The sequence below is a fragment of the Dendrobium catenatum genome, unplaced genomic scaffold, assembly GCF_001605985.2.
Source record: "Dendrobium catenatum unplaced genomic scaffold, ASM160598v2 fragScaff_scaffold_601, whole genome shotgun sequence".
Taxonomy (NCBI): Eukaryota; Viridiplantae; Streptophyta; class Magnoliopsida; order Asparagales; family Orchidaceae; genus Dendrobium; species Dendrobium catenatum.
In genome coordinates, this window is record NW_021319063.1 from 678,628 (window position 1) to 705,996 (window position 27,369).

The following is a 27,369-nucleotide window of genomic DNA, read 5'->3' on the forward strand; positions in this document are numbered from 1 at the left end:
AGCTTCCCATGCGACAAAGGTTCAAGAAGATTTTATCTAAAATTTCATTTGGGACTATTTTTTATTATTTTTAAAACTATTTTTTGATATAAAAATTTCAAATTAAACTTTTTTAACTAAAACATAATTTTATACAGCATTAAAAAATCATCTCAAACAAAATCTAAATAAGAAAGGATTCATATTTGAGCCAAAAAAAAAAAAAAAAGTTTTTTTATTTTTTTATTTTTGTTAACGTGGACATTATTTCAATGCTTAAACAATTGCCCCAAAATGATGGGAAAAAAATCCTTAATTAAAAGATCTGTAACAGAGTTTTCCATTGGGAAGGATAATTGTTCATCATGCCCCCAACATTTCATAATCACATATAGCAAGTTACAAATTAAGACTTTTTTAAATAATTTTCTTATTACCTTCTAAAATAACTTTCTAATAAAAATATATTTTTAAAAAGAGAGAAAAACTAATGATCAAAAACTGCCCCAAACATGCCCAAAAAATATTCAACAATGTTGATTCTTACATTTGCCTATTGAACTTTTTACCTTGCACATACACGAATGCTCTATTGTTTATAGCAAGGGTGTCAAGATGGGTTTTCCGATCGGATTCCGGTCAATGTCAAAGTTGAGTTGGGTTTAAATGAGTTGACCTAAACCAATTTTATAAATGGGTCAGAAACCCAAACCGCCGTGTTATCAGGTTAACCCGCCAGACCCACAAACCCGGACGTGGTTGGCTCATTGTGGAGTGTGATCGCGCTATGCTGTCTGTGACCTGAAAGGAGACTGTGTACATGAGGCAAACGAGTGAGCGCAATGAAGGCCCGAACACGAGCTGCTAAGCAGCGAGTAGGTCTGAGCTCGAATGGCGTACACGAGGCTAAACAAGCGAGCCAGCACGGTGCAGGTTTGTGCGCCTATGTCGAGCGAGATGCACTCCTGCATGGTGCGGGGCTAGGCACGCTGTGCTACGCACACCTGAGTGCGGTGAAGTCATCAACAATGAAGGTCCATACTCCAAACACGAGGCAAACCAAAAGCAATGCATGGAGTGGGGCTATGCACTTGTGCTAGGTCCGAACATAAGGTGGGTCAACCCAAGTTAATTTCAAATTTTTAGGTCAACTCAAATCCAACCCGATTTTATAAACAAGTCAAAATCTCAAACCCAAACCGAATCCATATGACAAACATGATGATCTGAAACTGAAATTTTTCAAGTCGGACCTAAGTCGTGTTTTGGGTCGAGTCAAATTTTAACACCCCTAGTTTATAGAAGGAATATCAAGTGCAATAAAATGATATATTATCGCAATCTGGGTTTTAAATTATTCTGAAAATTTTATTCATATATTCTGCATTTTTATCGATTGGTGTTCACTCATAACTTTCATATTTTACTAATTACTAATAACAAAAGTTAAGTTTCACACAGTTGTAACCAAAAAAGTTCTGCTCCTGACCAAATTTTATCCCCAGAAGTTCTTCGTTTCTATCTCATCTCAATACAGACTCTTTTAGACAGAAAAATCCTAAAGTCTTTTCCATCCTCAATCAACAAAATCTCAGCAATCTATCCAAATGATTTTGCATTCCCTAACTCAAGGCTTCATAATTAATTCATGAGTTGATCAACCGGTGCACAAAGAAAAACAGCTACTAATTTAACAATTTTTGTTCTATTAAGCAGAAAATACTTAATATAAAGATGTCCAAAATGATAGAATAACAATATCGTTTTAGTACTAGCTGTCAGTTGGTACCCTTCAGAATCCACAGCTGAAAATTGCCACGTTACAGTCAGATAAAACTTTGGCAATTTAGGCGCCTTTCAACCTTTCACGAGGACAAAAAGCGGCCTGTCTCCCAGTCTTTCTCGACCCTGCATCATAAAATGCTCGTAAATTACAACAACGATTGAATGGGGCAGAAGGAATACATATGAAAGTTCTGTAGGATTGTATTCACTGCAAATTACAGTTCCAACTACTTGAGAAGTCTGGAACAGTACGGGCGCGACAAGAGACAAGCCAAACATGCGCAATTTGTTCCAAGGACTACGCAAGACTCTTAACTTTGCAAACCTAAGGCCTCGTTTGGGACAGCTTTCTTATCGCTTCTTAAAGCAGCTTAAAGAAGCAGCAAGAAAGTCGTCCCAAATGAAACCTAAGTCAAACGAATCCTGTTGTCATAATGATTTTAATGATGTCGAAATTGCTGAAATGTGTGCACACAAAAGCCGTCCCAAATGAAACCTAAGTCAAATTAATCCTATTGTCATAATGATTTTAATGATGTCGAAATTGCTGAAATCTGTGCACACAGCCTCCGCAGGCTATAAATAGAATTTTATTCTCCACATTTTGGATATTTAAATAAACCAATGAGAATGTCTTAATCCATAGAGAATTCCGCGCTCGCTCCCCATAATATTTTCCTTTTAGGATTTCCACACAAAAAAAAGCTGTATTGCATTACTTTTTCTAAATATGATAAAATCTTCATTTAAAACTAAGATAATAATTTAAAACTAAGATAATAAATTCTCTCTATCATCTCAGATTTTCTAACGTATAATAATTCCATACTCAAGACCTAAGCTCAATGAGAGAATTAAGATGACATGAAAAAAAAAAGTAAAATAACTAATGCACTTAAAAATCAACATCAATTATAAGCAAAACTGACTATAAAATGAAAATTATCAAATCAAAATAGGTTAGGCAAAATTTTACAAGTTTCTATGCATTACATATGCCAACACATCCCAAATTATCTTAAAGAAAACATAGATGTATTTATTCAAATTTTATAGTTAAAGTTAAAACATAATATGAATTGCTTACAGAAAAATGCTACAATCTATCCATCATTATCTATACTCACTCCTCCACAAAATGTATTTCGAGTCCATCTCATCTGTCTTCCTAAGATCAACCTCTTTATCCTTAAGATTTACTACTAGGACCTAAAACTTAAAACTATTAGTTATGGATGTCCAAACTTGTTTCGTATTACTCATCATTATATCTCCAACTCTTGCCCTTTTTCCGTTACTCTATATCAATTTGCCATCATAAAAAAACCATCTATCATTTTTACTTAATAACACCCATAGTTACCCACCCCCTAATCATGGTAAGACACTAGCTTCAAGGCCTTGTGCCTTGATCGAAATTACACACCTATTAACATCTTAATCATGACACCTCGCCTTCCCTGCACACTTAAGCTGCCTAAAACCACACTAACAAAGAATACTCTAAAACAAATGTTTTCTTCTTCAATAACGTGGTCGTAGTCTGGTCGAAGTAGAAGTGCTCTCAAATGAATTGTGAAGTCTCACATGTTGCAATTAATTTAAAGAATAATGCACCAGTTAGCAATTTAATCAAAGATTCCTAGTATATAAAAGAGCTATGACAATTGTTAAATCATAAAGGTATGCGTAATTGATACCTACTAGAAATTTTACAAAAAACAAAAACTAAAGAGAGGATCTCAAGTTTACTTAACAAGATTTTAATCACTTACATGAAGCCAGCCAGATCAGTATCAATGAACTTAAAACACAAAAAAATTACTAAACAACCAAGTTTAATAAGATTTTACCCTTCAAACCAAGACAATGGTCGTCAGATAGTTTAGCCTAGGAAACAACATAATCATCTAGTTTCTAATAGCCACTTCATTCCCTACAATGTTATATTGGTCTGAAACCAACCTTGAGCTCAGTCAAAACCCCAATTCAGATAAGCGGAAAGTAGCTCCCATTAAAAATAGAAAATTTAAAAATTCTTGGCTGAACCTGGCTGAGACATTCCTAATACCATTTTGAAGACCACTCCCAGCATAAGCTTTCTTAAATTTGCACAAAAATGCAGCGAGTTTGCAATTTCTCACTCTCCAATAGAATATGTGCTCGAAAAGTTAAAGAAAACTTTTTTTAATCTGACGCATACCTTTAATTCTGGCAGCTCAATAACACAAGCACACTCAATCACCTCTGCTCCTGCACGTTCTGAAAAGAAAACAATTGTTCGAAAAATAAATATATTATACAATGAGAAAAAAAATACTCAAATATCGATTATGATCATATTTAATCCTCCACAAGAATTAGAAAAAATTATTCTGCTGTTCATTTGTTCATGAGGTGCAGTAGAAGGAGCAATGTTACCTCATGTTACGTAAAATTGAATGTTGGGTAAAATTACAGATAAATTTACATTTTGTGTTTTGATAAATGGATCTAGTTGGTAAAAAGTATCATGCAAAATAATATTAAATAAATAAAATAAAATAAAATAAAATATCAAATTAATTAACAAAATAATATCAACTACATTTATATAAAAAATATATCAACTACATTTTTTTTTATTCTCCAAGCTAAAGAAGAGCCATGCTTGAACGTAATAAACAAACATTATTTGCTCATGGCAATCAAATATTTAAGAAAATGAAAACAAGGAAGATATGGAAATCCAAAGTTGTCTGTTGAAATCTGTGAGCCCAAAATTTTATTTTGATGATCACAAAAATTATTAATTTGATCATTTACTATTATCCATATTATATATATGTTTTTTCTTTAGTGTTCTAATAATATTTCAGGTATAATATATACATGGAACCAAGCCAGAAAAAGAACTAAAAAAAGTGCAGCAGTGAGTAAAGTATTAAATTAATTAAAATCATAACTAATCCTACTATATGACATATGATCGTATAGTATGATCAATTATTTGGATAAAACCCGTTGTTAGATCTGAGTTACCAAAATTAGGCAAATTTAAAATTTAAAATTTGATCCAATCGAATTGCACAAAAGATTTCATAATGTACGATTATTAATGAATGTTGCCTAATTTGAACCATTGATCAAGGAATCAAATCAAGATAAAATTTGATTGACAATCTTACTACACGATATATATTATAAAGTACGATTTAAACAAACCTTCACTGGATGATCACTGATTCAATATTGTTGATCTTACTATATGACCCATAATCATACAGTCTAATCTAACATAACTCAGAACATGTGTTTAACTAATTGGATGGTATGGATCTAGTATCATACTATACGATCATAACATTAAAAATTGAAAATTAGGTTTCATTTAAATAACCCAACTTAATTCTTTTTAGCAAGAGTTTTGGAGAGATTCTCAACGTGGGTTTCTATGAGAGAGATCTTGGGAAGTGAAAGTGAGTCTCTTACATGGGAAAAACTTGAGCAAATTCTTAGGAGTGAGGGTGAGCTTGAGAGAATCATTGAGGATGTTCAAGGCATATGTGAGGGGATTTACATGGGAGTCTTGTCAATCTGCGTCTGTCCTTTATTAAAATAACACTTGTAGGATCAAAGACCGGGGAGTCTAAAGGTTGATTGAGCTGGCCAGAAGTTAGTCCACGTGGGGATTCATAAGAGATTTGTCCAACAGAAGACCCAGTAGAGGGTCGGCCATTTAGTATAGTGAAGATCTAAAGGGTGGGGCAGCAACCCGGATGTTACTAATGGGTGGGATGTCTTAACCACAGTAAGGTCCACGGGTTGTCCCAACAAAAGAGATAGGGTGATGCTCTAGATGACGGTCAGTAGTAGAGGGTCGGTATTTCAAATTAAGTTTCCGTCTAACTTCTTTCCAATTAAGGTACTCACCGCGAGACTCTTTATGATCTTCCAATTTCATTCAAAATTGAAGAGCCCGACCTTTAAAGTGAGACTTAGCGATGCTAACCTGGTGGGACTCAGGGATATGACATGATTCAAAATAGTCTTCTAGTTGTCTAACCCATTCCCTAAAGTAGTAAGCGTCCAAAGAACCATCAAAGGTAGGCAGACGATAAGGTGACTCTAAGTGAGGTCGTGGAGGCTTAGGCTCAGGTCTCGGGTGATAAGCTGAGTGGGGCATGTAATTAGAGTGGGGATAGTCAACGGGTTTCTCCGTCATAATTCTAGTCATGTTGCCCACTAGGTTAACGATGTCATCTAAACTCTTTTGGAGTCTTATCGGGTCCATGGGTAAGTGTCAAGTGAAACCTAATGACGATTGGGTGCAAGGTACCACTCTCTTCAAAGGGAAAACACCATTTCGACTTGCTATAAGGTGCAGAAAAAATACTGGACAGCAAGCTTCAAGAAGGGTTTAGGTCACTAGGTGTTTAGGGAGGAGGCTAAGGCTTGGGCAGCACCCTAATCCAAGGTTAGACTCACTTAAATGCTACCAAACACTGCAGAATTTTGTGTGGACAGCAAACTACAGCAGTTGGGAGAACAGGACAAGCAAACCTAACTAAAGTGATGGACGACGTTATCTAAGCAATTTAGATGGACTCTAGGGTGTGGGCAGCAAGTTATCACAAGTTCAATGTCACTAAATAGTGCAGGAATTTAGTGGACAGCAAGTTAATTCAATTGTCTAAGTGGCCTAGACTATTATGGGTGTTATGGTGATGAGGGCAGCACTTAACAATGAAATATGCTTATGTATCATGAAGAAATTACTGCAGAATTTTCGGGACAGCACAAGGGAAACAGAAATTAAAACTACCTAAAAGATGTTATGCATGCAAATGACTAAGGACAATTCAAATTAGACCCCTAGGATGCATCTAGCACATGTAAAGCATGCTAACCTGGCTCTGATACCAAAGATGATGTGAAACAATCCCATGCGAAAATGATTTTCTTAATGAAGTTTGCACGTTTAGATTTAGAGGCAATAATAAGCAAGATCTTATGCGGAATTGAACGATAAAATAAATATTAAAGTGGTACCTAGCTTAGGTTATCTCACATGCATAGAGGTAGAGATCATTAAATAGTCAAATAATCTTACTTTGGCATACATGGATTTTCCAACAGTAATTCCAATACTAACAATAAGATTAGTCTATGAAAGATCCCTCACACAACTCTTCTAATTACTAGGTTTTAGGGAGAAGCATTAACATGATCGTCATGAATTTACTAGACCACATTGAGAGTCACTACGAAGATAAAAGATCGGGGACCCAAGGGAAGGTTGATTCGAAAGGTCCCGAGGTGATCGTTTAGGTGCTTGAGAGAGTGGGCAGCAACTTTCAAGGCTTAGGAACCTTCTGGTTGGCGATTGGAGGTCTTCTGGATGTCGAGATAACAGCAGGAAACTGCTGGGCTTGCTGGACAGACTAGGGGTGACTGGATAACCACTATGAGGGATTTGACATCAGTTTTGACTTCCCAGAATGCTGGACAGCAATCGGGATTGTCTGGACAGCAAATTCCTATCTTCAAATTCCTGGACAGCAGCAGTTTTTGGTCTTGGACAGACCCTGGACAGCACCCAATCAGGGTCAGCAAGGATTTGGCTTGCTCGTGGTGCTGCTGGACACTTTGGGCAGCAACTTGTGGCTTTCCGGGAGGCAGGACAGCGAGGAAAGTTGCTGGAAAAGGAAGGGACAGCATGCGGAAGTGAGGGAGGGAGAGTTAATTACCATTAGAGTGGCAATTAAAAAAGGAGAGAGATGGGGAGAGGAAATTAAGGAGTAATTAATGCTAATTCAAATTCAAATTTTGAATTTGAATTGTCATTAATTGGGAGCATTAAGTGATTAATTGATTTAAATCTGAAATTAAATTTCAGATTTAAATTAATGGTTATTGGCTTAATTGGAGGGACGATTTTACGGAGTAATTAATGCTAATTCAAATTCAAATTTTGAATTTGAATTGTCATTAATTGGGAGCATTAAGTGATTAATTGATTTAAATCTGAAATTAAATTTCAGATTTAAATTAATGGTTATTGGCTTAATTGGAGGGATGATTTTACGGAGTAATTAATGCTAATTCAAATTCAAATTTTGAATTTGAATTATCATTAATTGTGAGCCTCTCCTAATTAGGAAATTTCTTTATTCCAAGGAGGAAGAGAGGGGACAGTGGGGGTTGGTGGGCGTCGGCCTAAGGGATGGCCGGCGGGTGAAGCTGGGCAGGTGGCCAGCCGTGGAGGCTGGGGAGGCTAAGGGAGGTGCCGGGCTGGAGCAGGGGGGGAGAAAACTGTGGAGAGGGATGGGTTAGGCCGGCGATCGGGTGGGTGATAGTCGTCGGCTTGGGGAGGTGGAGCTAGGGGAAGACTTGGGTGGATGAAGAGGGGAGAAAGGAGATGAACAAGAATATATGAGAAAGATAGAGATAACTAACGAACTCACAAAGAGATCGTAAGAACCGCGAACCTCGGACTCTTCCAAAGATTGACGGGTATTGCAAGTTACCCTCCTCATGCTTCTCCTCTCATGAACTCACTAAGAGATCAACATGAACTCACTAAGAGATCAACAAGAACATAAAATTTCATTATCAATAATTTATCATCCCTTTCCAAGTGGAAGGGGAGGGCTTAAATAGCCAAATACATGAAGGAAAAAAAAAGACATAATTGCCCCTAGGGCAAACATAAAACAAAGCCCTCAAGTGAGGGTAGAAATGGAAAAGTACAAATAACAAATAAAATACATCAAAATAAATAGACACGATCGTAGCCGTTGATCTTCGATGTCCTCATCAAGAAGTCTTGGTACTAGCTGGGAAAGGCTAATAGAGCAGCATTTCCACCATTGCGAGGAAGTTGCATCTCCATCATTGCGAGAGCAAGAGGGGTTGGCATCTTTAGGATGGAGACTGTTCTGGGATAGATGAGTCGTGTAAAGGTCATTCTACACCTGGTAAGGGACAATGGCTTCTCTGCCTGGCTGAGTGCTAAAGAAGTTTTCTACATACTGAAATTCCCACGAAAGACAATGAAGTGTGGATGTAGGTTTGATGATCGAACTACTATAAAAATATTGGTTTGCATTGTTTACTTTTCCTCCAATTTTAATTTCTTGCTTTTGGTTTATATTGCATAAATTATAAAAGAAAAAAAAAACTCTTCTATATGTTTTTATGTACTTTGTTTTAAAATATATTTTCGCTTCAACACATTATTTTTTTTTAATATATATATATATAATTATAGATGCAAGCAAATGTGCTTCACTGGTTGCAGAGCTAGCTCAAATAAACGAACAAGAATTCTTAAAATAGCCATAAACAGTAAACATCCATCTATATGTTTCCCATTACGACAGCAAATATTTGTGGACTAGAAACAATTAGGAGATTTGATCCGCATGGCATAAATATATCCTTAATTCATTTATATGACATGAATAAATCTAAGTTATGAAAACAAGCTCCCATAAAATTTCAAGTTCCAAACCATGCATTTTTTTCCAATAAATTCTAATCTGAATAGAAGTTGACCAATCTGTGCCAAAAACTAAGCAAATGAAGTACCAATTAGCTTGATTGCGGCACATAAGGTCCCTCCAGTTGCAATAAGGTCATCAATAACAAGGACACGATCATTAAATTGGACAGCACCAACATGCATCTCCATTGTATCTGTACCATATTCTAGAGAATATTCTTCTGAAATTACTTCACCTGAGAAAATAAACATTTGATCAACATGCATACCAAAGTAGAAGTATGAACGAAGCGCCTTGATAGATGTGACTAAATCACAGTGCATGCCCAAATAGTACAATAACACTTGCAATGAAGAACTTAAATGTTACAAGTCAATGGTGCCTTGGCATGATTTAAAGTGTTAAATTCAAATAATTTAATATGATATTGTTGCAAGAGCTTTTTATAAACTGATAATATGAATGTGATATCTCGAAAGAACTAATTTGCCTAATCACATAAATTAAATGTGAGACTCACGCCTCTGGTAAAATGTCAATATCGTTGGGATAAGGTCATGCTTATTGACTAAGTTTGCAAACAACTTTCAACCAAATTGGGATACTTCAGTAGCCTTGCATGCTTAAGAGGCTGTTTAGTTTGAAGTAAAGTGAGTGTAAAATAATCCTTTTACATGGGTTTAAAAATATTGGTTTTTGGCTAGATGAAAAAGGAATGAAGAGTTAAGCAAAAGAAATGCTAGTTTATTTTTGAGGAAAAATAAAGTCAACCAGTTTTGAGCGAATGCCATTTCCACCGTAAGCAAGCTCTCTTATCATCACCCGTAGCAACCTGTTGTTGCTCATAGCCGCAGGTAGGGCTGCAAGCGAACCAAACGTTCAACGAGCTACTCGTTGTTTGGTTTGATTAAAGCTCGTTTGTGATCGTTTAATTAACTAAACAAACAAACCTGAACAATATTTTAAATACTCGATTCTTAAATAAACAAACTAGAACGCTAATGTGTTCGGCTCATTTATGTTCGCAAACAACATCATTTGAAGTTCATGAACAAGCTCGACATTAAGCTCGATAAGAAGCTCGATAAAAGCTCGATTCATGTTCAATTTTGAACTCGTGAATAAGTCGATACAAATAATTAATATTTGACTATATAATTAATAAATATGAATAATTAATCATTGCCTTTGTTACATAGACAATTGCTTTTATTATAAATGTGTTTGTTCATAGATATGTTCATGAACGTGTTTGCTTGATAGTTAGAAAAAATTCGTTAAATATGTTCGCGAACAAGATCGACAAACATTAAACAAACGAACATGAACACTCATTAATTTAAATGAACCAAACATGAACACAAACAATAAAGCTCGAACAAACATGAACCAGTTGATATTAAATGAACACAAACATGAACACTCACATACTCGGCTCGGCTCGGTTCGTTTGTAGCCCTAGCCGCAGGCCATCACCACCCACATGCCGCATGTCGCCACCACTGTCGCAGCCACCCATCACCGCCCGCAACTACCACCACCATCATTGGACATTACACCACATTCATTTACTTCAAAAGAAGAAAAAATATTCACCTGCATTATTTCACATACATCCAAACAACATCAACATATTTTTTTCACACTGCATTTCGTTTTCAACCAACCAAATAACCCTAAATCTCTTCCAAATTGATTTTCTAATTCACATATCTCTAAACAGCATTGAAAGTTAGATTATTGAAAACAATTTCATTATTCATTGTGATGGACATAGCATTAAAAAAACTAATTAATGCATTTAAATAGTGTAACTCAAGAAAGTAAAAACTTACAAACCAGAGCCCTTCATTGGGCACCCATACCCACACTCACCCACGTATTGGGTATGGGTGGTGGGTATGGGTATGCCCATAGACTTATGGGTGGGTGCTCAACATGAAAGGATAAATCAACTGTGTTAAAAAAGCATGAAAATTGGAAAATACACAAGGGTTATTCATTATTCTAAAAGAATTAATAAACTTGCTTGAAAATTGGAAAATATATAAAGGCTATTCAATATTTTAAAAGAATTAATAACTAGACTTGAAGACGAAGACATGATGAATGCATTCTTGAATTGTGTGACTCCAGTACTTTTGTATTCTAAACAAAACATCAGCATTCATTTCGCGCAAGCAAGCAGGACGAATGACAATGAAATTGCCTACTCAGGAGGTGATCGAACGCGAGCTCAAGAGTAACAAGGAAGATGCCGAATTCTACATCACCAACAATGTCACGGGGTGGTCGGATGTCTGGACCAGGTTTGGCACCATCTGCCACCGCAACGGTACCACTTCTATCTTACTGGAGCTAGCTGCATGCAAGTGCAAGAAGACGTTCACGCGCAGGAAGACCACAAGAACCAAGATGATGGGTTTGCACAAATGCGTCGTGCCATCATCTGAGGTCGGCGCAAGAAGCGTGCGCCCACAATGAAGGTGAAAGCCAAGATGACGGCAGTTGTGGCAAGCTTCTGCGTGAAGGACATGCGCCCATTCGAAGCCTTGTCCGGGGTAGGCCTCAAGGAACTGATCCATATACACTAAATGAAATTCATCAATTACCGGCAATCTGGACCGACGGTTCTCCAACCGCCGGTAATAACGACTGCTTAACCGGCGGTGTGACTGCCGGTTTTTACCGGCGGTCTAACCGGTGATTAGGTAAATTTAAGCCGCCGGAACCAGCGGTGGTCCAGAAACCGCCGGTTAACCTGCCGACATTAAATCTTACCAGCGCATTACTGGCAGCATGGACCGTCGGTGTTAAATTATTTATGGCGGTCTAAACCGCCGGAAAGCCGCTGGAAAATGCCCTAGAATTATCCATCCCAAGCCTTCCATTTCATTTCATCGCCTGCTCCTCTCTCTCCTGCGCGACGCTCGCCCCCGTCTCCTCTGCCCTCTCGCGATCGAGACGTGCCCTCCGGCCGCCGACGAGGTCCTCCAAACGAAGATATCGCCCCCACTGCAAGGCTGAAGATCTCTCCCCGCTCGTGCGCGAAACCGGCCTCCGAGGTTTGAGTTTTTATTTTTATTTTTTTTAATTTTGAAGTTGTTTTTGCTATTTCGGTTAGATTACATCAAGGATCAGCCTTAAGCCAATATATTTTTGCTTTAGTCATGGATGTTCTCACTAGACATTTGCGAGAGGATGTACCTTATTGAATGCTTTTTACTAATGATATTCTTCTTGTTGATGAGACTAGAGAGTGAGTTGATGGTAAACTTGAATTATGGAGGTCAACCATAGAGTCTAAAGATTTTGGCTTGAGTAGATCTAAAACTAAATATATGAAATGTAATTTTAGCAGAAATAGACCTAGTGAGGGGTTTGTGACTTTGGGCAATCAAGTCATTAATAAAAGTACACATTTTAGATATCTTGGATCTATTGTTCAGAGTGATGGTCAAATAGAAGGGGATATTATCAGCGGTATTCAAGTTGGATGGTTGAAATGGAGGAATGAATCGGGCTTGTTGTGTGCTAGAAAAGTCCCCCTCAAACTTAACGGAAAATTCTACAAGATGGTGGTGAGATCTGCAATGCTTTATGGAGTTGAATGTTGGTCATTAAAAGAGAAGCATAATACTAAGTTAAGTATTGCAGAGATGAGGGTGCTCAGGTGGATGAGTGGCTTTACCCTTGGAGATGGGATACGAAATGAGCATATATGTAAAAATGTTGGAGTGCCTCCAGTGGATGATGAGATTAAAGAGTGTCGCCTTAGATGGTTTGGTCATATAAAATGACAACCTTCAGATGACCCGATTAGGAAAGTAGAGGTATTAAATTTGACTTATGTTAAGAAAGGTAGAGATAGACCTAAGCATCCTCATCTCTGCAACACTTAACTTAGTATTATGCTTCCCAACATAAGCATTATTAACTCCTTTCTTTTCGAGAACTCTCCATAGCACTTCTCTTGAAACTTTAGCATATGTTTTCTCTAAATCAATAAATATCATATAAGATGGTTATGAGACCTACAATGCTTTCCCTCTCTAAATCAGGCACATGCTGCTCCATTCTATCCATATTATCCCCCACCATCATCACAAGCTGCAAGTCCATCCACTGTCCCTTACCCTCCTTACCCCCACCCATATTATTATCCATATCCGGTGCAGCCAGAACACGGTGGACCGTCTAGACCAGCAGAAGTTGGTGCTGGGGATCATGCAGCTGCAGCAGATAAGCATCAATACATTGAGCTTGAAGGGGATAAGAAAGTTCAGTTTATGTTGTTAAGTTTATTGTATTTTGATATATTATATATTATTGACAAAAAAATTAACATGCAGCTTCAATCCTTCAAGGTCACCTACTTACAAGATTCGAAATATTATAAAGAACAAATATGATGCTCCTTACTTATCATGGAAGATCCCAAAGGAAATTAGGGATATATGGTTTGGAGAATTTCAGGTATACTTATTTAGCATGAATTCAAATATTTGATTTAATTTGTATTAATATTTTTTGTTATGCCTATATTTTTTTACATAAAGAATTTAGATGGTTGTCTGAGCATAACACGAGAATCATAACAAATTTTGAGAGGAGAGGAGCGACCTGTCTTAGGAACATGTTTACGGACATTAGAAAGTCCGGACAGCGTCCAATATGGATTGGAGAGGGCGTATGGGAAGATTTGAGTAGAGCTTGGGAGACCCTGAGTTCAAAAAAAAAAAAAGCAAAATAAGCAGAACTAAGCATCTGACTGTGGGGGTTTATGAAACTCTCTTCATACTGGTGGATCTGTTCCTCATACGGAACATAGACCGGCGACTAGCTTTAAATTAGTTTATTAAACATATTTATGTTATAATAAATATATCTTATATTTTTAGAAAGAGTTTCTTGCTCGGGAGTCAACACTGTTCGAGTTGCATACGAGAACTCACCAACATCAAGCTGACCATCATTAGGTAAATGAAAAGGCTAAAAATGCTCATGTGAGTATAATATTTTGGAGTTTGGGAATATAAATTTATTATAATAAAAATCATTTTAATATCAATATATTTTATGGATTTATTCTTGCAGTATGATTTTGTACGAACTCAGTAAAGTCGTTTGTTCACTGGTGAGGGATCATCTTCAAGATCGACCAAGATTTTTTAGTATCATACATGGTCAGATGTTATTAGAGGAAGGCAGAGGGGGAGGGTATATGGCTTGGGTTCGCAAGGCTATGCTTATGACGACAGTTCATCCACCTCAGTATTTTATGATACTAGTATAGCTGAATAAAGTGTAAGCTAGAGGGTTGCAACGCTGACGAGAGAGATAGAAGAGATAAGAAATGTTCAAAATGAGATGCAGACAGAGCTGCGATCCTACAAAGATGAAAATCAAAAGAAAAAAGAGCAAGAGCAGCCACCAGACAGCGATTATACAGAGTTGGATTAGTACTCTTTTTTACTCGATGAACTTATAATGAACTTATTTGGTTTCACTTATTTAACTTAGTTATGAACTTATTTGGTTAAACTTATGAACTTAGTTATGAACTTATTTGGTTTCACTTATTGATTTGTTTTAATGAATATATTTGTGATAATTGTTGTAATTGACTATAGTGGCGGTTTGGCCGCCGGAAACTTCGATACCAGACAGCTAATTAAAGCCGTCGGAAAACAACTACAACCGTTGGTAAATATCGGCGGTATACCGACGGTGTCCGGCGGTACACCGGCGACACGCCGGCGGTCTGACCGCCGGCATTTCCTTCGATTTTAACCGCTAGTACAATCATTTGCGGCGTACCGGCGATCTACGATGTAATAACGATGATAATTATACCGGCGGTGGAACGGCCGGTATGCCGCCAGTAACAAAACCGGCGGTCACCAGTGCTTTGATCGTCGAAACATAACCGGCGGTATGAACCGCCGAAAAATCGCCAGTGAAAAAAATTGCCGAAAAAACACCGTCGGAAAAGGTTTTCGGCGCGGTTTTTACCGGCAATTTTTGAACCGCCGGCAAGCTACCGGTGTTTTACTAAACCGCCAGAAAACTACTAGTAACCGCCGATAATGAGTGATTTTCCTGTAGTGATAGTGCTAGATATCGGCATTGCTAGCGTCGAACGCATTCTTGTCGATTATCTGCTTGCCCATTCGGTCACAGTTAGCCGCCATGTCACAAGCCATGCCAAGTAAGGTCGCGAGAGGCTAGCCATTCTTCTCAAGGAGCACTTCGAATCGGGTGTTGATGCATGAAAATGCTTAGGAGATAAAGTAATTTCTTAGCTTACTAAACTTTTTAATATTATTTTGAAAACTAAAAATATGTCATATGCGTAGAGAATGAATGTGTTGATTCCTATTTTAAAAATAAAGGTTATATACAAAATTGTGCGAATTATAGAAGAATTAAGTTAAAGTGACATACTTCAAAACTATAAAAGAGAATTATGGAGCATAGGATGTGGCGTGACACTAATGTTTCTCAAAATTAATTTGTATTCATGCAAGGTAGGTCTACTATGGAAGCTATACATTTATTGAGATGTTTGATGGAGAAACATAGAGAGAATAAGGAGGATCTACATATGATTTTTATTGATTTAGAGAAAGCATATAATAAAATTCCAAGAGAAGTGTTATGGAGAGTTCTACATAAAAAAGGAGTTAATAATGCTTATATTCAAGTCATTAAGGATATGTATACAGGAGTTATTACTTGTGTTCAAACACAAGATGGTTTGACCAAGTATTTTCCAATTTCAGTTGGATTACATTAAGGATCGGCCTTAAGCCCATATCTTTTTTGTTTTAGTCATGGATGTTCTCACTAGACATTTGCAAGAGGTTGCACCCTGGTGTATGCTTTTTGCTGATAATATTCTTCTTGTTGGTAAGGCTAGAGAGGGAGTCAAGGTAAACATAATTGAATTATGGAGCTCAACTTTAGAGTCTAAAGGATTTTGTTTGAGTAGATCTAAAACTGAATATATTAAGTATAATTTTAGTAATAATATATCTAATGGGGGGATTGTGACTTTAGGTGATCAAGTCATCAAATCATTAATAAGAGTACATGTTTTAGATATATTGGGTCTATTGCTCAATGTGATGGTGAAATAGATGGGGATATTATTAGTAGAACTCAAGTTGGATGGTTGAAGCGGAGGAATACATCGGGCTTATTGTGTGATAGAAAAGGCCCCTTCAAACTCAAGAAAAAAATCTATAAGATAGTAGTGAGACATGCAAGGCTTTATGGTGCAGAATGTTGGCCATTAAAAGAGAAGCATAATATTAAGTTTAAGTGTTGCAGAGATGAGGATGCAAAGGTGGATGTGTGCCTATATTCTTAGAGACAAGATACTAAATGAGCATATATATGAAAAGGTTGGAGTAGCTCCTATAGAAGATAAGATTAGAGAGAGCCGCCTAAGATGGTTTGGTCACATAAAAAGGCGGCCTTTCGATGACCTAATTAGGAATGTAGATGTATTATATTTGACTTAAGTTAAGAAAGGTAGTGGTAGACCTAAAAATGCTTGGTTAGAAAATATCAGAAATGACCTTTCGTTATTAGATTTAGATGAGAATTTGACTCTTAACAGGACACAATGGAGACAAAGGATTCATGTAGCCGGCCCCATATAGTTGGATAAAGGCTTGTTGTTATTGTATTAGGCCTTCAAGGACTATGACAATAAATTTCACAAATTAAAATAAATATCCTCTGTTATGATATATACACAATAACTCCAAAAAAATTAGGAGTTGAACCCGATCCTCTGTTGGCAAGAAAACAGAGTCGACAATGTTCGATTCATGAAATGAAATTACTCATATTCTTCGATGATGGTCGTGTTAACAGAAAATCACAACCGGAAAAGACCCTAAACATTTTACATGCATCCCAAACTCATAAAAATACAAATATTTAAAGCAATTTCAAAATTATTATGATGATGGTCGTGTTGAATAGGAGTGTCAATTCAAGTCAACGGTTTGGGTCGAACCTGACTTGACCCGGCCATAAACGGGTTGACCCTAACCCAACCCGATTTTGCAAACGGATCAGGATTGTCAACCCGAACCCGACCCGTGCGAGTTATTGGGTTGACACGACACGATCCACAAACAGCTGCGGAGTAGAGCGGAGGCTGCGGAGCTGAGCGGGTCTATCGAGTTTGAACCTCGAGGCTGGCAGAGCAGAAGCATCGACAGTAGCAACGAGTGCGGCGTGTGGGACAGACGACAACAGCGATAGCAAGAGCAAGACTGCGGCACCTAACGTAGACGCGAGTGCGGCTGTGCGGGCTACACCAACGACGGCGAGCCGCCGACGCTTGACGATGACTCTACCCGACGCTACGACCCCTGACGCGGATGTTACCTGATGCTACGACTCCTGACGTGAAGACCCGAGTCTTGACGTAATGCCTGAGTGACTGAGTCCTAACGCGCGGGATGACTAAACGGGTCAATTCAGGCTGACCTCGGGATGTCTGGTCAACCCGAACACGACCCATTTTTCAAACGGGTCAAAATCTGAACCCGAACCAAACCCATTTCACAAACAGGTTGAACATAACCAAGATTTTTCCAGGTCGGGTCCGGATCGGGTTTCGGATGTCAACTTTTGGCACCGCTAGTGTTGAATGCAATTCTCAACTAGAGTGGTCCATACAAATTTCAAAGAAATGCCTCTAAATCTCAAAGTTTATTGTTTGGGGCTCAAGTTTAAATAAAAATTTCAAATATATTGCTCTTTAAAAATTCAGAATATTCAAAATGAAATAAATCATCTAAACACTTCCAGTAAAATTTTATCCACTCTCTACAAGAATTTGTTGAGGTGGATAAATTTAAAAATCACTACAGCTCAGAAACAATTAATGTTTAATCGAGAATATCACTATGATTCATTCTGAAACTGTCTCTTGTCAATAAGGACGTGGCAACTGTCTACTAACCGGTGGTTTTGTCGCTAAATGACGCCACAAATAAATGGTTATGACCGAGCCCTCTAACCTGGTGGTTTTGTCGCCAAATGATACAACTAAATTACGACCACGACCAGAGTCCGTATGTTTAAAAATGGCTTTAAACCCTTTAGTAATGAATGAATAGGGTATAACTGATAGGGCACAAAGCCCTTTGTTAACTAAGGTGGACTCAAATTTGTCCACTTAGACAAACATTCACCTTAAATCTACAACATACCCTTGGACGAAGCAACCCACGGCTGCCGATAAAGATCCTTCGGTTAGGTTAGGTCGACTACCTCCTTTGACTGAGTTAATTAGGGACCATGATGGACCGGGATGACGGGATCATGCGATCTTGATCGGGTTTACCATCATTCCCCCCACCATCTGCTTTAAGTGTGCGGTGAACAAATTTTCGAATTGCAATATCTAATTATGTTGTTACTATATGTTGGATATTACGCATATGTTCAACAATTAGTCTTAATTGAAAGTTTTCTCTCATTATCATGAGGGGTAATTAACTATAGGGTCTTGCGCCTATAGGAAACGATAACTCAAATCATAAAATCCTCACAAAATGAGGATGACATCTCTGGGTAGTGTCTTATCTAAAACCCAATCCGCCTTCTGAAAATTTACCCTGGAACTTAAACTAGTTAAAACTCTCCTCAACGACACAAAAAAGAAAGGGATCTCAAAGAGGCTGGGGTGCAAATTTTTGAAGCCCACAACCATCATCATTAGCCTTACCCCAACTATTTAGGGTCAAAATTGTGAATCTTTATTTTTCATCCATTCTTGTTAAGAATTATATGATGTGTTAAACATATTCTTCACAAATCATTTTTAATAATTTCAATGCACATTACCTTAGGTTTATATCTTTCTCTATCCAATCATTTGACACTAATTTTTTCTATCAAAATCTTTCAACTATCTTCCTTGCAATAGATGCTAACATAATAATTCCCTTACCATTTCTATTTATGTCTTATATTTATCTTTAGCATTCTTATTTCCCCAAAAGATTCAGTTTAGAAGTTGTTTGTGATCATTTTATTAGTTGCTTTTTTTAATTTTTATTTTTAGTATATTTTATTTTTATTATGTTTAGGTTCTAACAATAAAAAAATATTATGTTTGATATTCTTGTGTATTTATTTTTTAAGAAACAATATACAATCAATCACTAATTCAATATCATGCATCTTAATGACCTCCACCTATGGCCAAAAGCTCCAAGAGCTTCTTGGAGCTCTCCTCAAGCCATGATTGTGAATCTAATTTCACCACTGTCATTAAGTCATCAATGTGGCCAGAATTGCTATGTCATTAACAAAAACAATAATAATAATAATAATAACAAACAAGAAGGCACTACATTTTTAACATCCTAATAACCAATATTAAAAGATATGACCTTAATGTTGATCATTGTTGTAATCCTATTATGATTGATAACTCTCGTAAACATGACGGCTTCAAATACTAGTCATATAGAAAAACATTTAAAAATATAAAATTGCTGTTATTTAAAAAAAAATCTACAAGGCACTGCATTTTGAACATTCTTCGTAAACTCTCCAAAATTCAATATAAAAATACATGGCACTAATGTAGATCTTTTGTATAATCCTATTATAACAAAAAACACTTTGGTCACAATACCCTCCCTCCCTCCATATACACACACATAGTAGCAACCAGCACACAAGATGGAGACAACACAATACATGCCAAGAAAAAATTGTGTACTATTATAAACGTACTTTTAGTTCCATTCTAATCAAATCCGCCCAAAAAAAAGACTATATACACCGGTATTAAATTGAAAATTACTTCTTTATATTCCTGGCACATTCTAGATGGTAATGCTATAGATATGTTTCATCATATGTAATAAATTCAATAAGCGCTAAACAAAACATCAGACAAGCCAACTAAAAGAATCAATGGGATACCAATTGTCTTCTGTTATCACTCTGTAAAACTAGTCAAAACAGCCCTCATTGATGTTAAAAAAAAAAGTACTACAACAATTTACCTGGTAGCTTTTTTGGCTTCCTCAAAGGTACAAATTTTGCTCCAATCGAAAGAGCAATGGGAGGGCCAAAGATAAACCCTCTAGCTTCAACACCTGCCAACATCACAAGTACATAATGAGGACAAATTTTCATGGAATAGCTTCATATGCATAAAACAAAGGTTTTCCTACATTAGCTAGAATGCTTCAATTTTGCATATATGTGGTAATACAAGTAGTACGCTGCATGAGTAACCAAAAGGTCAAAAAAATAACCAATTTTATACCATGTTAGTACCAAGCTCTATTAGCTTTTCCTTTTTCAAACTAAATTTACTGGTAAATCAATTTGAACCTCATTAAAAAATCAGCTTTATTTAGCTAGCTTACTGAATTAGGAGTAAAATAGAAGGACATAAAAGTTAGGCATGAGTTAAGTTATTCAAAGTTGGGCATGATACTGCTGGATGTGCTAGGGTAAATTTAGCTTTCTGTTTAGATGAGCAAAGCGAGTAGCATAAGAGATAAGCCTCACGTAGATTTTGTTGACCTCCACAAGCAAATTAGACAATAATCAATTATTGTTGGTAGACAAGATATCGCTCAAAATAAAGATTGGAGTGTATGGATCGTAATGAAATTATTCAAATTCTGTCCGATTGCAAAATGGACTTGTCATTGCATCCAAAATGCCAAAATTTCTAAAATTGATTATAATATTATCTAAATCTTTACACAATTGAAAGTGTGAATTTGGCATGAGTTACAAAATGACGACACCCAAATTCAAATGCAAAATTTGCTTGGCATAGTGGCATAAGAGGCAAGACAAGCGAAAAATCATAAATCACAAGAAAATAATAAAATAAAATAAATCATAAAAATAAATGATTTAGTTTAACAAATATTATGCAATTAGTGTAAAATTAATATTATGTTAATATTAAAATTAATTAATTATAATTATAATTATATATATAATAATGAGATGAATATTATTATCAAAATATATTCATAAAATTATTAAGCTAATATTTATTAAAATATGAAATAATACTCATTATATACTAATTAAACCTTTATGACACAATTCAAAGTGTAAATTAAACGTGTAACTCATTCCATCTTATACCACCATCTTCATATCAACGTATCTCCATTTAAACGCTTCTATTTAATTCCATGCTTAAGTGTCTCTATGAATGAAACTGCAACACTTTATCATGTTAAAAAATAAAAGAAAAAATCCTAATATAAGCCTCATGCTCTGTGAAAATCCTTAAAACTTTCAAGATTTTTTTTAGTTAACTTAGAGAAGTTCGTCCGATACGAACTGAGTTCGTCTGGGACGAACAGTTAGAATTTTAATTTCGTCTGTACGAATCGTTTGGACGAATTGAACGAGAACAAAACAGAGGCGTTCATCCCTGTACGAAATTAAATATCGTCTGTACGATCTTCATACGAGGACACAACAGAGACGTTCGCCCTGGTACAAACATAAATATCATCCCGTACGATCAAAAATATCTAATCCCATTATTTGATTCGCCATTTGCTCAGTTTAGAGAAAAGAGAGAGAGAGAGAGAGAGAGAGAGAGAGAGAGAGAGAGAGAGAGAGAAAGAGAGAGAAGAGGAAATCTGTATTTGGGCAACTTCGGGCCGTTATCATCTATCGACGCAGTTGGGAAAGTTGTTCAACTCGAGGTAAGGCACATTATGCATATCTCAATTTTAAAAAATGTGAACGTTTTGGTGAATATTCCGATCAAAATTTTGTATCCGTTAACGAAAAACAGAGATTTTTGCACCGATAAAACTTTCACCGCGTAACCTTTTATATATCATAAAGATTATGATTATAAACATTCTGAATATTTTATGGAAATTTTTCACTGGGTATTCTGAAATCTGAAGGGGTTTTTAATGAATAGAAAATTTTTAGGATATTGAAAAATAGTGCAATAGTACAACAAAAGTCTTAAAACATTGTTTTGCACAATCTCTGGTAATCTGAAAATTTTCTGAAACTGTGCATTTTTCCCTCATTGGACATTCTGTTGTTTACCGTTGTACAATATGGTAATATTTTGATACATGTTCAATTACTCTGTAATTGTTATAATGTTATGATATATGTGCACATGTGATTAAATGATATCTGTTGGGAGTTATAAGGGGGTTATAATCCTTTGAGATTTTGTCTGTGTCAGGAAATTTCTGGGAGTTATAAGGGGCCAAAACGCTTTGAGATTCTATCTGTGTCAAAGAATTTTTGGGAGTTATAAGGGGCCAGAATCTTTTGAGATTTTGTCTGAGATCGGGATATCTGATATGTTATGGTGCTATAAGCACAATGTTCTGGTGCTATAAACACAAATAAAAGGGAGTCATAAGGGGTCAAAATCCTTTGAGATTCTGTCTGAGTCTGGGAAATGTGATATGGACAACTCTGTGATATGAATTTCCATTTATTCAATTATTTTGTATTGTTATCTAATTCATTTGTTCTGTGCGGTTATCCGAATCATAGAATATTTGCTATATATTTATCACATTTTTCTGTTTTGTGATTCTCAGTTCAGTTAATTATTTAAATTGCAATTATCTGTTTTTAAATCTTCATTAAAATAATTGAAATAGATGGAGATATTATCAGCAGAATTCAAGTTGGATGGTTGAAGTGGAGGAATGCATTGGGCTTGTTATGTGATAGAAATGTACCCTAAAACTTAAGGGAAAATTCTATAAGATGGTAGCGAGGCCTGCAATGCTTTATGGTGCCGAATGTTGGCCATTAAAAGAGAAACATAATACTAAGTTAAATGTGGCAGAGATGAGGATGCTCAGGTGGATGAGTGGCTTTACCCTTAGAGATAGGATACGAAATGAGCATATACGTGAAAAGGTTGGAGTAGCTCCAGTAGAAGATAAAATTAGAGAGAGTCGTCTTAGATGGTTTGGTCACATAAAATGGCGGCCTTCCGATGACCCGGTTAGGAGAGTAGAGGTATTAGATTTGACTTATGTTAAGAAAGGTAGCGGTAGACCTAAAAAGACTTGGTTAGAAAATATTAGGAATGACCTTTCTTTATTAGATTTAAATGAGAATTTGACTTTTAATAGGACACAATGGAAAAAAAAAGGATTCATGTAGCCGACCCCGTGTAGTGGGATAAAGGCTTGATGTTGTTGTTGTGTTGTATTAAAATAATTGAAATAAAAGAGCATTTGAAAATTTAGATTGGCTCGTGTGACTTGCTGAGCTATTATAGCTCACTGTGGTTTTAGTTTTGGTTTTCAGGATCTGGTAAAGGTAAAGAGGTTGTGGACTAACTGTTCAAGATCTGATCTGAGGTCATAGGTATTTTGTTATTTTAATTTTTGTACAGTCATGACTAGTTAAATTTTCAGTTCTGTAATTCTTGCCTATAGCCATGCACTGTAGTGTAGATATTTATTTTGATGAATGAAAGAAACTATATGGATGAGTTTTTCAGTATTTGGATAATTTAGTAGCTCTATAATTCGTCATATATTTCAATGAATATTAGCAGAAAATCTAAAATAATTTCAAAACTAGATCTTGGGATTTTCCTGTCACAACTCAACACGATAGGACATGTCCTGGTCAGGTTGGGTTGTGACACTCTCTCATTCACACCTCTCCCCACTAACAGTAGCTCACGACACCCAACCATTTCTCCTGCTCTCCTCCTACCTCAGCCCTCTACCAAAGCTTCGATCTCCACCTCCCAGCTCGCGGCCAAATCCATGATTACCATTCTATTTCCTTCACTCGATCAAAAGTCCCAGCTCGCCTCAGGTTGGCCGATCACCTCCAACCACAACTGGCACGAACAGGCCCTCTTCCACCTCACGCCTCAGCCCTCTACACTTCCTTCTCTCAACCAAATTCAACCACACAGCTATCAGCCACCGTCACAGCTCCATTTCCCGTCAGCAAACCTACCATCCACCTCGCCCCCTTAATTATCCGCATCATTAACGAACTCAAGCTCCTGTACCGATCTCTCTCCTGCACCAATCTCTCCACTCCAATCCCATAGTCATCCATCCAGCTTTCCAAGAAGCACACGACCTAGCTTTCCACTTCCTTAGGTTTTCATATCACTTCACGTAAACATCATATCCCAAAAAAATTCTAATACAACAACAACAAAAGTTTTGTTTAAACTAATTTAATCTACATCAAGAAAAACTACTCTCGAGCTCTCACACATAAAAAGTAGGCTCCAAATAACTGTTTTACTGGGGAATCAATCCATGGTAGAGAACCACATAAAAAATAGAAGGAAATGATGAGCATACATATAGATGAATGAAAATAAAAACAATTTTCGAAGTAGGATGGAGCAAATTATGTAGGTAAGAATGACGGTTAACAAACGCAATATACATGGGAAGAAAGATTATGATTGGGTCACCATTTTTAACTACATAGGTGGAAAAAAGATCAAACCTAAGTTGAAGAACGTTCACAAAGACGTGAGAAAGGATGAAGGTTTACGACAACAAGGGACACAAAGATAAGAGTGGAATAGGAAAAGGCAAGGATGGAGGGTAATGATGGTTATCACATGGAGCAATCAAGCGAGAGTGGGAATTGAAGGCTCATAAAAATAAAGAGGGAGCAAAAAGAAGAAAAAATGAGCTAATTCAAGTATCCCAAAAATGAATTTTCTGATTGACCTATACAAATATAATTGACATGCAATACTTCTTTTATGAATTTTCTAATAAAATTATGAAATGATATGACAAAACAAATGCTAGAAAGATGAAAATACCAAGGGAAACAACCTAATGATGAACAATTGAAACCATAAAAATGAAAATAACCAAGATTTTGACACCCTGAAGAAAATAAAAACACAAAAAATAAGGATCACAAATGCTTCAATGTCTGTTAATGTTTCATGCAAATAAAAGAAAATAAGGAATTAATATACTTGAATAAAATATCACTTTCAAACCAATCAGGTATAAAAATGAAGCACAATGAGAGGACATACAAGAAAAGAAAAATTAAAATGATCTAAAATAAAGAAAAATAAATTAGGACACAGAGAAACCAAATATGAAACCAAAGTCCCACTTAGGATCATTTTTCTATTTCCTATTTTTGTTTTTTCTTAAAGAAAATAAATTAACGAGTTAATAAGACAAGTATGTTACATCATTTTTGTTTCTTATAAATTTCAAAGATAAATTAATTTATTTTTTAAAGTTCTAAATATATCTATTAGATGCTTTGTACACTCCAAAATCAACATTTTCTTCTATAAGTTTCACTGAGATTAAAACTTTGATCTTTGGAAAAGCAACTTAAGCAACTAAACATTAGACCAAGTATAACATTAAGATAACTGAGAAAATGAGAAAGGCACCATTTAGGATGCAGTAATTTTTGAAGATTCATTAATAAACCGATAACCACTGCAATAGTGAAATTTTCAACCATGAAACTCAAAAAACTCATCAACTCCCAACTAAAGACATCTTCAGTTCGGTTCCCACCAACACACTCTGTTCACCATTTCGAATTTTACAAATGCTAGTAAATAACCTATAATCCCAGAAAGCAGGGTACACCATCTCAAACAAACAAGCACATCAGAAAATAAGAGGGCAAATCAAAAAACAAAATCTGGCTAACAACATTACCAGCCACAACAGAGATCCGCATGTCCCTGTACCTCTCCACAAACAACTCCACAGTATCCCTAAACGCTTTGGGATCCAGCAGCAGCGTCGTGATATCTTGAAACATAACACCTACGCCAACCCAGCCCACATATCAAAACCAAAATCTAGGGCTTTGCAGCTTCCATCATCTTTTCAAGAAATCCAACAACCGTAAATAAAAAAATAAACTCAAACAGAGAAAAGAATGGATTACCAGGCTTAGGGAAGTCGGGAATGACGCGGATCGAGGACGCAATCCTCTTGATCCGAGTCTGTTCATCCACGGACGCCATGCAGGGAACCACTGGTTAGCACTTTCCAAACGGAAAGGCAGGAGCCGAGTAAATATCTCAAGTCGAGCGATCTAAAGCAGAAGAAGGAGAAGAAGATAAGCAAGAGGAAGATGAAGAGGAAGAGGAGTGTGAATAGAGATGGAGAAGAAAAAAAAAATTCTGAAAAGATGGCAACGAGGAGACCAACATGTGCCACCCATTTCAGTTCCGAGTGCTTTTTCCCCGCCAGTCCACTCTCCCCTGCTCGAGCTTTTCGAAAATGTAAAATCTCAATGCGTACGACCGCATACATTATTTCATGCGCGTAAGCCGATAGATCCAGCGGAGGGGTGATTCTGACGTGGAAGTTTGGTAGGTCGAAACGTGGACGGCTGGTCGTAGAGAAACTACGATGCGACGAATGATATCCCTGTTCAGTGCTTATAGGGCTCCACGAACGTGAAGGTGTAAACAGCCCCACTCCTCGTGATCAGCCGCCGTTGGAATCACCATCAGCGGCTGCAAAAGCTAAAGCACAAGCACCTTGCTTGCCAATACCTTAAATGTCGTGCATGATTTTGTATGAGGGCCGTCCGATCTTCGCAGGAAACATTCAGTGAAAATAAGCCCTCCATTTATATAAAGGTGTCCGCATGAAATCTGATTTGAAAAAAAAAAATCAAATCAAATCAACATACGCCTCTATACAAACTAATAAAAAAAGTCACCTCAAAGGATCAACGGCCCAAATATTTTAATTTCCTGGGAGATTATTACGAAGACTAGACGTTGAGATCGTTCGTTTTTATTTCTATGAAAAAGTAAAATTACAGTGATCAACAATTCATCTCTACCCCACCTAATAAAGAGGAGAAGTTGTTATGGTCAGAGTCCGACATATAGCTCTACATTCGGACATCAACTAAATGGAAACACATAGTTCTAATATGACTTTCTGGCTCAGCCCTCTTGTACATGACAAATTATTTTGTGTGGAGTCCGGATAGAAAGAATAATTCAGATTTGCTATATATTTACTGTATATTTATAAATACTCACACATAATTAGTTGTGAGTATTTGTTGAGTGTTTGTTGAGTAGTATTCA

At 36.6% G+C, this 27,369-nt stretch overlaps 1 protein-coding gene across 2 annotated transcripts; it reads right to left on the reverse strand.

The window, feature by feature from the left end:
* Nucleotides 1-1,570: 1,570 nt before the first annotated feature.
* LOC110116296 (adenine phosphoribosyltransferase 1) lies at nt 1,571-26,611 on the reverse strand. Of its 2 annotated transcripts, XM_020849823.2 has the most exons (7): nt 26,471-26,611; nt 26,205-26,354; nt 25,970-26,080; nt 20,303-20,395; nt 9,337-9,486; nt 3,968-4,026; nt 1,571-1,887 (listed from the first exon to the last, which is right to left on the reverse strand). In XM_020849823.2, exons 2-7 carry the CDS (start codon nt 26,281-26,283, stop codon nt 1,837-1,839), a joined length of 543 nt encoding a protein of 180 aa, XP_020705482.1. In that variant the 5' UTR covers nt 26,284-26,354; nt 26,471-26,611; the 3' UTR covers nt 1,571-1,836. The 2 variants fall into 2 exon arrangements, with proteins under 2 accessions (XP_020705482.1, XP_020705481.1); XM_020849822.2 differs by lacking the exon at nt 26,471-26,611 and having other exon boundaries at nt 26,205-26,464.
* Nucleotides 26,612-27,369: the final 758 nt, after the last annotated feature.

Bases quoted from the DNA above. Each gene is read 5' to 3' on its own strand.
- LOC110116296 (XM_020849823.2), bottom strand. From the start codon at position 26,283: ATGGCGTCCGTGGATGAACAGACTCGGATCAAGAGGATTGCGTCCTCG. The intron at 26,081-26,204 runs GTAATCCATTCT...GGGTTGGCGTAG, and splicing joins TCCCGACTTCCCTAAGCCTG to GTGTTATGTTTCAAGATATC. The intron at 1,888-3,967 runs GTATGCGTCAGA...TTTATGATGCAG, and splicing joins TTGAGCTGCCAGAATTAAAG to GGTCGAGAAAGACTGGGAGA.